Raw genomic sequence first — 12,310 nt, forward strand, 5'->3', positions numbered from 1 at the left:
GATCTTTGATCGTCTTTTGGAGATCCCCAGCTGCTCCATGTGTCAGGGACATGTGTCTCCGGCACATTTATACATCGAGTTCAGTGAATTAAGGCACTATTTTGACCAGAATGTTGGAACAGTGGAGTGGGTGTATTTATTTATATTTTCTCTCTCACTTGCATGAAGTGTGTTTTATGATTCTCCTCAGCTCAAACACGCACATACCAACACATTCACTCATTACCAATCCCTTAAACTAAGGCTCTGTTCTTCAAAGTTAAGGCAAATTCAATTTAAGACTTTTGAATGCCACTTGGAGCTAAATGAAAGCCACATTTTATTGGAATTTGTTCAATATAAATATCTGCTTGATGCTATTGCAACAGGCATTTCATGTTTTTCTTTTTCTAACAGATGTTACCAATTATTTTCAGATTTTGCAATGCCACGAAAACAATGGCATTTTAATACAAATCAAATTCTGCGTGGGAAACATGTAAATATACAACAAGGTACAGTAATCTTATATTATAAATAAATAATAATAAAATAAGCTTGTACCCCTCCTACCTTGCACATTGTGGCTCGCACATGCTCAGTGTCAGCTTGGGCTTCTAGCAGCTCCTGCCTCAGCTCCGTCAGCTCCACCTCCAGCCTGTCTCTCTCGGCGTGGGCTGTTTTCAGCAAGTTCTGCACCTCACTGCTGTCACCGGCACTCTGCAGGGCCTTCAGCTCACCCACCTTCTGCCTTTCAATGTCCACCTGTGCTTTCAGCCTACTGTTCTCCAGTCTGAGACAGTCTGCTGTGGCCCACTGCTCCTCTGCAGCCAGTGCTGCCTGAGCTCCAGCCTCCCGCTCTCTGTCCAGCTGGGCCTGCAGCTTGTCCATCTCCTCTCTGACGAGGCGCACCTGGCCCTGGGCCTCCTGGTGCTCCTCCTCCAGAGCCCGCAGGCTGCCTGTAAGCTGCTGCTGGATGTCCACCAGCTTCTCTCGTTCAAAGCTCGAGCCCTCCACCAGCTCACTGTACCTCTGCTCCAGCTCGGCCAGCCGGGGCCCCTGGCTGCCCAGCTCCTCCTCCCTCTGGGCCTGGGCTTCGACCTGCTCCTGGAGGCGGCCAGCGAGCGCCTCGTTCTTCTGGACCAGCACCTCCACGCGCTCCCTCTGCTGTTGGAGAGAGGTCTGCAGGAGGCGCTTCTCCTCGGCCATGCGCTCGTTCTCAGCCGTCAGCTCCTGCACCACTTGCTGCTGGTCGGCCAGCTCCTGCAGAGTGGCCTGCAGCTCCTCCGCTGTGCTGTGGTGGCTCTCCTCCATCTTGTGGATCTGTTCTGTCAACCTCTGCACATCCTGCCCTCCGCTGACTCCGCTACTCTCTGACTCTGACCGTGATGGGATCTTCTCAAACTCTGAGGAGTCGGGTGATGGTGAGTCCTTGGTGATGTCAGAACCGGAGGAGACGGAGGACTTCAGAGGGCTGGCAGGAGAAGAGCGACTGTCCTGTTGTGGATTTAAGGAATCTGAGGGGAGGCCATTCACCAGAGGCTTGGACAGGGAGCTTGTGTTTGTACTAGAGAGAGGAGAGGCCTCCAAGAAAAGCAGCTTCTCTTTCAGTGTCTGGTTCTCCTCCCTAAGCACTGCCAGCTCTCTCTGAAACTTCCCGTTCTTCTCCCTCAGCTCCCCAACCAGCACGATGGCCTCTGACATCTGTCCCTGCTCTCCATTTGCATCAGGCTCTTCCCACGAGACACAATTGGTTGATGGTGAAGAGGGAGCGCTGGAGGCTTTACTTTTGCAGCGATGCAACTCTTTCCTGAGATTGCTGATCTCTAACTCTTTGGCCTTGGCCTCAGCCAGCAGCTCTTTCACCTGGGTCTCCAGAAGACCCCTTTCCTGGCTCTCGGCATCTCCACGGGACTTTGTGGTTGAACTACGTGTGGGCTTTGCCAGAGTGGAGAGGCTGGAAGTGCTGGCACTGGAAACCATCTTTTTAGTGGCATTGCTCCTGAGCTGGTCCCTCAGAGAGATGCGGTCTCTTGTTATGGAAGAAGGGATTTCTCTAGGAGCTGGGATACCAGACTTCTTGGCTGCTTGTGCACCTGCAACACAACACAAGTACATATTGAAACAGTGCTCAGGACCAACGTGAATCCACATTTACTGTGCATTCACAAAGCAGTTACAGAACCACTTGATCAAAACTGTTAATGTAAAGTTTAAAGGGGGGACAATTCCTATGAGCCCCATGTCTATAATGCATTATACACTTAGGTATAAACCTTATAATCTGCTTATAGCACTGTATAAGTATAGTGATTAGGACAACATTTATAATGTTTAGAACAATAATCATAACACATTATAGGACGATTTATAATTACTTATAAGGTGAAGATACCTGATTTGATTTCTCCCTAGAACAACAAATTAGCACTGAAAGTAGTAACTTATAATCATTGTATAATGCATAATAAGTATGAAACACGCTACAAAAAGGTTACAAAATGATTTCCCCATTTCCGTTTAGTCATAAAGGCTTCATCAAAATTCAAACTATTAAACTATAAAGATATATCTTTAAAAGTGAAATAAGTTAGTAATAACAACTAACTTCCCCACTAAACTATAAAAAAAGTGAATACAAATAACTACATTAGTAATACAAGGTTAATTTAAAAAGGAAATATTGCCAAAATAAACATTTTCCCAAAAGAATACAAGCATAAAAAATATGGTAAAAAAAGTAAAAAAGTGTTTATTGTGTCACAAAACAATGTGAATTATCACATCAGATACACACTTTTGAGGGAAAAAGCATTGACATTAATACATTTAACATAAACATCCATTAAGACTGCAAACGTTTTGTAAGTGGGACAGTTAACAGGAAATGTTTGGAAGATAAAACTTCTCAGTAGAATAACCAGAGCACGCTTGACATTGAAACGGGAAGGTTAATAGAGTCAGCGTACAAACATGCTGTGACTGTGGATTTGTTAACAGCATGTAATGAGACTAATTGAATGGACACATTGTGTCACATTCAGACACTTGTATTATTCAGCAGTTTAATTTAGCTGGTCACTGTACCCTATTCACATATTGTTCTCTGTTTGGACAACAGAGCATCTGCCTGGCAGTGTCTGTGTGTCGAGGGGTCATTCATCGCTGCAGCAGAGCTTAGCTCTGGCATTTTGAAAAGGCATCGACGTGGGTCCATGGTCCGAGCCTTTTCCAGACCTCTCTCAAATATGAAGAGTATTTACAGATGGCCGGTGTGAGCAGGGTGCCGCCTGAAACCGTTTTATTGTGTATTTTCCGATGATCAGCAAACAGCGATGCAGACACAAGGGTGTTGCTTGTTCCAAAGGATGACAAAGGTCCCTGTGCACGTGGAGCACTCAGGCACAAAGCAGCTTAAGCAGTGCACAGACAAAGACAGCCCTGTGTCTCTCACATGCGTACATCATCATCAAACCTACACAGCAGAGACAGACAGCCTGTGTGCTGAGATAGACAGCACATCACGCATTTACAACACACACACACACACACACACACACACACACACACACACACACACACACACACACACACACACACACACACACACACACACACACACACACACACACACACACACACACACACACACACACACACACACACACACACACACACACACACACACACACACACACACACACACACACACACACACACACACACACACACACACACACACACACACACACACACACACACACTAGTTTGGAATGGAAATCCTTATACCCCTGTGGGTTCTTTAAGTAGTCTGCCATTGATAGGCACTTTGCAAACACTATCCCCTTATTGAATAAACTAGCAAAAGTGGCAGGAGATGCCAACTGGCACCATTTCTGGGGTACAAAGCCCTTTTACATTCCCAGAGTGTGCAGCTGTGGTTGAAAGTGAGGTGGACTGTGGAATGATAACCTTAAATTGTTGAGAAAACAAATGAGGTTTTGATTTTTAAGAAAACCAGGGGCTCATAAAAATCTAAAGAATGACACTCAGCTCGTGGTTAGAACTACTGATGTAAAATGAACCTCAAGCCTGTTTTGTTTTTTTAAAGGATGCAGCCTTCTACAGTAGATTCACATAAAAAGATAATAATAAATGCAGCTTTTCACCCCAATCAATTCAATCCAGTGGCTCCTGGACAGAGCTAAAGTTAGAGCTAAATAATCTTCAGTCACTTAACTGTTCACTTCACAGAGGATGATGCCATGACTGACAGAATGAGGACAGCATGCACTCCAAATATTATGCCACACGGAAGACATAATCAGCACTGTGTGTTATTCATTATTCTTTACTATGCACTACAGGAAGTCATCACCCAGAGGGGGCCAAAAGTTATGGCACACATTTTAGCTCATGCTTATTTCATGGCCACTTGTATTATTCTCATTATACATAGGTGACGATGAAGACGGACAATCAGTCCATGTGAAAAAGAGATAAAGAAGAGTCCAAAGTAATTAAGATCAGTCTGTTCCCATGAGGATGAGTGATGCCAGGAGTGGGGCAACCTTTCATATTCAGTTTCTTCTTGGGTGAATGAAACCCAGATGGAGCACACAAACTCACTCGTCTTCAGATCGCCCATCTCTTTAACCATGACATCACCACAGCAGCTTCACGTGCACACAGACATGACACCAGTCGAGATGCCAGGAGTGAGCACAGACAGCATGATCCTAAAGAGGAAGTAACAGCCACCGGAAAACAGCGGTCGTTATGTCTTGAACCTTAATTCCCCAAAACAAAGATTATAAAAACATAAATTCCACAGTTGGAGAGACATTTTGGACCAAAAACAATATTGTTTTATCAAGCTCATAACTTTGCTACCACTGACATTGTATCAGTGTGTCTAGCAGATAAAAATACAACCCCGTTTATTCAAAACCAGTTTCCAAGACCAACACAGCGGCTGCAAAGTCTTTATTATTTCTATTTTCACATCATCAAGTGCCCACTTGCCCAGACCCAGAGCCAGCGAGCAGCATGGCTCTGCCAGGAACCAGAGGGTTGAGATTAGATAATGCTTAAACTAACACTAAGAGGGGTAGAGAGACATCAAATAGACCACTGACACCTACAGTTGCTAATTTGTGGATCACATAGGAGAAAAACAAAACAAAACACCAGAAACAGTCTCTTAAATGTATTTGTCAAACATTTTGACCAATCTAGAAAAAAAGGATGATGTTGCCGCAAAAGAGTCTAGAAGGAGAGGCTGAGACCAGCGTTTCCCTTCAGTTGAGATGTCCTTGAAAAAGGCAATTAACCTCTAATTGCTCTTTAGGAGCTGCTTAGTGGCCACCTGTTAGAACGTCTCCCAGGATAGAGTGTGGGTACGTGCACTACTGTAAATTAAATTGTCTGCCTAAGGTTTTCTTGACCGAAAGAAACAGAAAAGGAGCATTGAGGTATGTGACTGATGGATAACAAAAATGTCTTCCATGTACAACCAAGCCAAAGACAAAATCACAAAGAAACTAATCAAGAAAACCTGTTACTGTGAAAACAAAGCCATCATGTCTCTGGGACCAGTTGGACCTGTTGCAATGTCTTTATAGCAGGTGTGTCAGAATTCATTTCACTAAGGGCGTCTTCATATAAGGTACAAATGATTTGACCGTGCCTGAGTAAAATGTTTCCCTTTCCGTACACCCCCACCTAGGGATGCATATCGTTGACTTTTTTACGATACCGATAACCGATACCACTGAACGATACCGATACTCGACCGATACATATCGTGATACTTTCATGTTGCATAAGGGAAACATTGAATCATCCCGCAATTACTCCCATGAAGCGCTTTATGATATAGTTAACATGTTAAATGAATATTCAAATTAATTGCGGTACTTCAACCTTTTAGTACTGAACAAACAATGAAAAACACGTTTGACAACACGGGCTTGAACACTGTACATTCCTGTACTCTGATTTTATGTGACAGTAGCAAATGTTTTGAGGGGTTGGATCAGTGGCGGCTGGTGGAAAATATTTTTGGTGGGGCTATGGAAATGGTGACAAAACCATACTAGGGCATTTAAAATCAGGAGACTAAATACGAACACTGTGTGTGTGTGTGTGTGTGTGTGTGTGTGTGTGTGTGTGTGTGTGTGTGTGTGTGTGTGTGTGTGTGTGTGTTATACTTGCCAACCCTCCCGATTTTCGCGGGAGACTCCCGCATTTCTGAAAAAATCAGATTTACTCACGACTGTTTCCACTTGGACTTTAATACAGCTACACCATTGTTTGGTTTCCATGGTAGCGCGTCTCTTTAGCAGCGCGCGCAACTCAAAGTCTGAGAGGGTGAGGAAGATGAAAACTGAACAAGAATCGACAACTCCACCCTCTGATCACTCCTTTCCTGTAAAATACAGGTCCAGCCCACACATATGCTCCATGTTGCCACAGGCATTGCCCTTACAACTACAATAAGCATGTAAATGTTAACCTGTTAAGCTCCAAGGTCCCCACCGGCGGGGACCCTGTTTTTTTTTCTTTCAGGACACTGTGTCTCAGGGGATCTTAATATTTAAGAACCTATTAATGTGTTATACCAGATTAACGGAAATAATCTCAGCTAACTGACGATATAAACAATTTTTACCAAAAACAAAACACAAGTCTCATAAGAAGCATCTAAATGACCTATTAGCGAAAAATGCTAACGGACAGTGGCACAGATCTCAAGATAAAAGTACCCTTATTACTTATCGTAGCTGCAGATACAAGATATCCGATTAAAACTGAGGTTCCACAGATTATTTAGGTATATAGTATCATCACTGAGTGATCCGAACTTGCGACAGGGGAAGCAAAGACAGACATCACAACACGTACCTTTACGTAGCTTCTAGGGAGATCGTCTCATAGCTGTTAATCTGATCAAAAGACGGGTTCAATGGCATGAAAACGAGAAAAAACGCGGCTGAATCGGTTAATCCATAGGTTGATAAAGTTTCTGGGCAATAATTTGAATTATTTATAATCCATAATTCCATTTGTGTGTAAAAATCGCAGAGCAAAGGTTAGCTGCTAATGGTAGCCACCAGAGTGGCTGCCGCTTCCGGTCTTGGCAATGCAGCAGCCTAACACACACACATGACCAAATAAGGACTATGTGGGAGTTCCCCTCGATTCCATTGGCTCTGACGGTTAGAAAGAGATGTCACATGTCAAAACCCAGCAGGGGGAGCCAGAGATATGAAAAATCCACCCAAATGGCCCCAGAAGAGGGTTTTTTTGTGCTAAATCTGTCTAAAAAGTTCAAATATCACTTGTTTTGCATCAATCTTGATACAGGGTACTTATTATATGTTGTACTTTGGATTCCTAAAGCTTTTAGTCTACTAACCTATCATCCAAGGTTAGTTTTCACTATAAGTACAAAATATCTTTTGGACGGACACTATAATTTACAGTTTTTTACCATGTTCAATCTGAATTTTCTTTAAAATAAAAAACATCTATATTGAATCTGACTTTTCTAAATCCAACTGACAGGTTTATCATTACTTTGAGAAAATATATATATATATATATTATTAATTTAACCCTTTTAGAGGGGAAGATATGGTCATTTGTTCTGGGAATGTCAATTTCGAGCCTGAAACCTGAAAAACAGGCTAGGGGTTCAACAGATTAATCTACAGCTCCGGCGATCCACTAGCACCAGAGTCTACACCTGCAGACAACTACTGTAGCGTCACCTTGGATACGAGTCCAAACAACTCACAGACACACAGCCCAGGGCGCTGAAAGGGTGCCCTTTGAGTATCAGATCTGACGACGCTGATTGGCTGAAATTATGTTTCGGCGGCATAGTTTACAGATAGCAACAGTCAGCTTGTTGGCTGCTGCTGCTCTGGCTGAGGGCTCCTTTCTACCGCCCGGACGAGAGAGGGTAATGATACACGCTGCGGCAAGGCAGGAAACATGTGACTTATCAGTAACTTTAGACATTGTAAAACAATTTTAAACGAGATTTTATTGTAGATTATACATTTTACTGATACCAACTATATAATATTTACCTTGTTCTTTAAAAATAAAATAAAAATATATATATTCTTTGGAAATATATATTTTTATTTATTTTTAATGACAATCAAATATGTGGGAAGAGGGGGGGCGGCGCCCCTAGCGCCCCTATGGGCCGGCCGCCACTGGGTTTGATGTGTTGCCGCTTTTCCCAGAAATAAAACTTCTTGCAGTGGTTACAGACCCCACCATTCAGACTGGCAGTCATATGCAGCCACACTTTAGATTTTCGTGAAGGCATCGCGCTAATGAAAAAATGAAAGCTAACCAAAAGGCTCAGACATTCGGGAGGAAGGTGAGGGCGTTGCTTGGCAATCAAGCCAATCACCAAAGCCGTTGAAAGACGCACAATCTGATTGGCTGGCGGTTTGGTTGCGAGTTTAAGGATATTATGCCTAACTTTATTGAAAAAAAAACGTAAACAAAAAACGTAAAAGTATCGAAAACCGGATCTGATTTCGGAACGGTGTACCGTAGCCGACAATAACAGGTATTTCGGTAATACCAGGATCCGGTATGCACCCCTACCTCCACCATTCAGCTTTCACAACTGTAATTTTATTCTGTACCCGAATACACGTGTCATTAGGGATGGGTATCGTTAAGGTTTTAACAGTACTACTACTACTACTTTTTTTTTAACGGTACTGTTATCGGTTCTTTTGGAGAAAAAAACAAGATAAACTAACTAAACAAATTGTGAACAAAACTAACATTGCTTTTTATTTAAATTAAATAAATAATATTTCACATCAAAAGAAACAACAACGTTTTAACAAATCGTATTAAATAATCTGATGACAGAACTGGAAACAGAATAGCTGAAACTTTAACAAAATAAATAACTGAGTTACCTCTAATCATTAACCCATGTTTGTATAATTGAGTTAACTCCGTGTGTTGCTGCTAGCATACCAACCCAGTCTCATGGCATTTCGTGTTCACCAACACGATTTTTTATCTATTGATTCGTGTTCACCAACACGATTTTCCCCTTTTTTTCGTGTTGCACAGCACGATTTTAAAAGCAATGTATTTCTACTGGTAATGTGTTTTGTGCCTGCAGCACGTCTTTTTCTCCGGTCGGCTCGTGGAAGACCGGAAGCTGTGTGGTTCATAAAAACAGGTTCTTACCCAATATCAAGCCACAATTATTGCTTTTATTTTAAATCGTATAATTTCGGACTTTTGTTGCCGTCTGTGGGGAAAATAAATGGGGCTCAGAGCCTCAGAACACTGAAATCTGTATTTTTTAAATCTTTTTTTCTTCTAATTTGTTATTCTTTTCAAAATAACACACTGTTATTTACTCACCAATAACACACAATTATCCTTGCTTTTATTTATTGGTTTGATTCCATAATGTCGGGCTTTTTTTGCGTCCTTCAGGAACTGAATTTCAAAATAAAAATAACCGGAAACAGACGTAGGCATTTCGAGCGATTACCCAAGATCCTCAGCTATGGTTTAAGCTCTCTGATTGGATGGTTTAAACGCAATGCATGCTGGGATTTGGTGTTTATATGATATGAAATCCAGAAAACATTTTAAAAGAATAAAATAATACTTAATTCCTAGTGTTCTTGCTTTTCTCTTTGAAAGTCATTACATAACGGCATTGTAATACACGGTTCGGCTGCATTACATATTACAGATCTGCCGTAGTTCTTTATTTATAGAGCCCTGATGAGAAGACCTTTGGAAAAACTGGAAGAAATGCCGCCGAAACTGAATACTTAACGTGGATCATAAATATATCAACAATTAAACAACATCTTCAATTTCTCTTCACACATTACGTCTCCTTGCAGTATCAACCTTAATTCGGCTGACTTTTATATTTGATCTAATTCGTAGATAGGTTATATTTACACCATAACGGTGCACAGCTGATATAAAAGGACTTTGATTTTCTTTGAATGTAAGAATGTAAATACTGAGTCTGAAATAGTATAGCAATATGCTATAAAATTATGTGAAAACATGAATAAAACTACACATCTTCAGATGTTGTACATACATAAGTGTCCTACACTAATAATACAAAGTTATTATAGCTGTGTGTACCTTGTGTGCACCGCCTAGTGGTTAAAGCACGTTATTTAATTATTGTTTTTATGTGTTATATTTGATTACAAAAATATTAAGAGTACATACTTTCATAGGGGGAAAGTAGAAGGTTTGTGATAGAAATATAGAATATAAAAAATCAAGAAGATACTGTAAGTGATCTCTACAATAAAACAGTTTAGAGCAGGATGTACAAAGATATTAATAGGAGGAGGTGCAAAACAGAAAAACGAATTAACCTTTATTTAAACATTAAATAATACTTTAGATTAACGTCCTCTTTTAAATAAGAAAAAAACTTTGGGGGTATCTACAGATAAATATTAAGCCTGACAAAGTACTTAACGTCTAATATATTGCTTTCCTGCAATGTTAACTATGTTGAAGCACTTATTTGATCTGATATTATACATATGAATTATACTCTTATGTATGTAGATAGTATAAGAAATGTGCAGAATATGACAGTTTAATGGTGGAGGTACACACACATATTGATAGATGTCTTGTAATGTGCTGTTGAGGAACCTGTGACCCAAGATTTTCATTCGTTGCATACACCGTAGTTGTGTATATGATAAGTCAATAACCTTTGAAAATCTTGAAATCTGTGGGGATGTACAAAATAGCCATTATACAGTCTTTAATTAACTATTAGTAGAGAGTAACGAGTAATGAATATACTTTATTACTCGTTTCCATTCATGTTAATTGCAGATAAATGTTTAGTCTTCTCAAGCACCAACTATCAAATATCTCTCCTGATTGTTGGCACTTGGCAATCAGGTTAACCTCTGTATTGTGGAGTAGAATTACAAAGTAACAATGATCTGTCACGTGGGTATATATTAATGCTGCGCATTATGGACACAAGCGATTTTCACCCATTTATTAATTATATGTTTTACATTTGATAACACTAATGTGTTTAATACTGGCAACTTCTAATTGTGGGAAAAACGAAAACGTTCAGTAGAGACGTCCCATGGAACATTTTGCGAAACACAATAGCCAGCATGTGTAGTTCTGGGGGGGGGGGGGCGTTTGATTCCAGTTTTGGATAGTCTGGCGTGGTTTTGTTCCATTTCAAACAGCTGTTTGACGCTCGGCGTAACCTTGGCGCACTGCCACTCCAACATCCAATCCCAGCGCTTGAAGATTAATCACGGGGACTGTAGTCCTAAACGATAGCTGGGGATTATGGGTAGTGTAGTGTCTTAGGCCATCCTAAACTCCTAGAGGCCTACGTCTGTTTCCGGTTATTTTTATTTTGAAATTCAGTTCCTGACGGACGCCAAAAAAGCCAGAGATTATGGAATTAAACCAATAAATAAAAGCAAGGATAATTGTGTGTTATTGGTGAGTAAATAACAGTGTGTTATTTTGAAAAGAATAAAAAATTAGAAGGAAAGATTTAAAAATACAGATTTCAGTATTCTGAGGCTCTGAGCCCCATTTATTTTCCTCACAGACGGCAACAAAAGTCCGAAATTATAAGATTTAAAATAAAAGCAATAATTGTGGCTTGATATTGAGTAAGAACATGTTGTTATGAACCACACAGCTTCCGGTCTTCCACGACCCGACCGGTGAAAAAGAGGTGCTGCAGGCACGAAACACATTACCAGTAGAAATACATTGCTTTTAAAATCGTGCTGTGCAACACGAAAAAAAAGGAGAAAATCGTGTTGGTGAACACGAATCAATAGATAAAAAATCGTGTTGGTGAACACGAAATGCTATGAGACTGGGTTGAGCATACATAACACCTGACGTGGAAAAGTTACTCGTGGATGGGGCTACAGAGCTACTAGAAAGACAGTCGAACCCAGTGCATTTCTCCCTCTGAATGTGGTGCACTTTTGCTAAATGTTTAGACAAACTGCTCGTGTTACTGCCCTTACATGCTAAACTCTTATTGCACTTTAGGCAACGAGCATCGAGACGGGTGAAGTTTAACCACACCTCGGAGCGCGTTCTCTCAGCCATCTCCTCCGTGTGTGTGTGTGTGCTGCTGCATCTAGCAGAGCGTGTGTGTAAACTGCCCCGCCCCCTCGCAAGCAGGCGGGAGAGAGAGATCGAAAATACTAAAAATAATCATAGACGCATTTTGCAGTCTTTTTGCGTATTAGAAACGGAGTTGGCGACACTAAAA

At 41.1% G+C, this 12,310-nt stretch overlaps 1 protein-coding gene across 5 annotated transcripts in view; it reads right to left on the reverse strand.

Moving 5' to 3' along the window:
* The window catches only part of specc1 (sperm antigen with calponin homology and coiled-coil domains 1), a 93,318-nt gene that overhangs the window by 38,471 nt on the left and 42,537 nt on the right, over positions 1-12,310 (reverse strand). For all 5 annotated transcript variants that reach the window (XM_079651580.1, XM_079651581.1, XM_079651582.1 and 2 more), the window contains one exon: positions 553-2,075. In XM_079651580.1, coding sequence (XP_079507706.1) covers positions 553-2,075 — 1,523 coding nt within the window. The remainder of the gene's footprint in view (positions 1-552; positions 2,076-12,310) is intronic.

The sequence above is a fragment of the Notothenia rossii genome, assembly GCF_949606895.1.
Source record: "Notothenia rossii genome assembly, chromosome: 9".
NCBI classification, from domain to species: domain Eukaryota; kingdom Metazoa; phylum Chordata; class Actinopteri; order Perciformes; family Nototheniidae; genus Notothenia; species Notothenia rossii.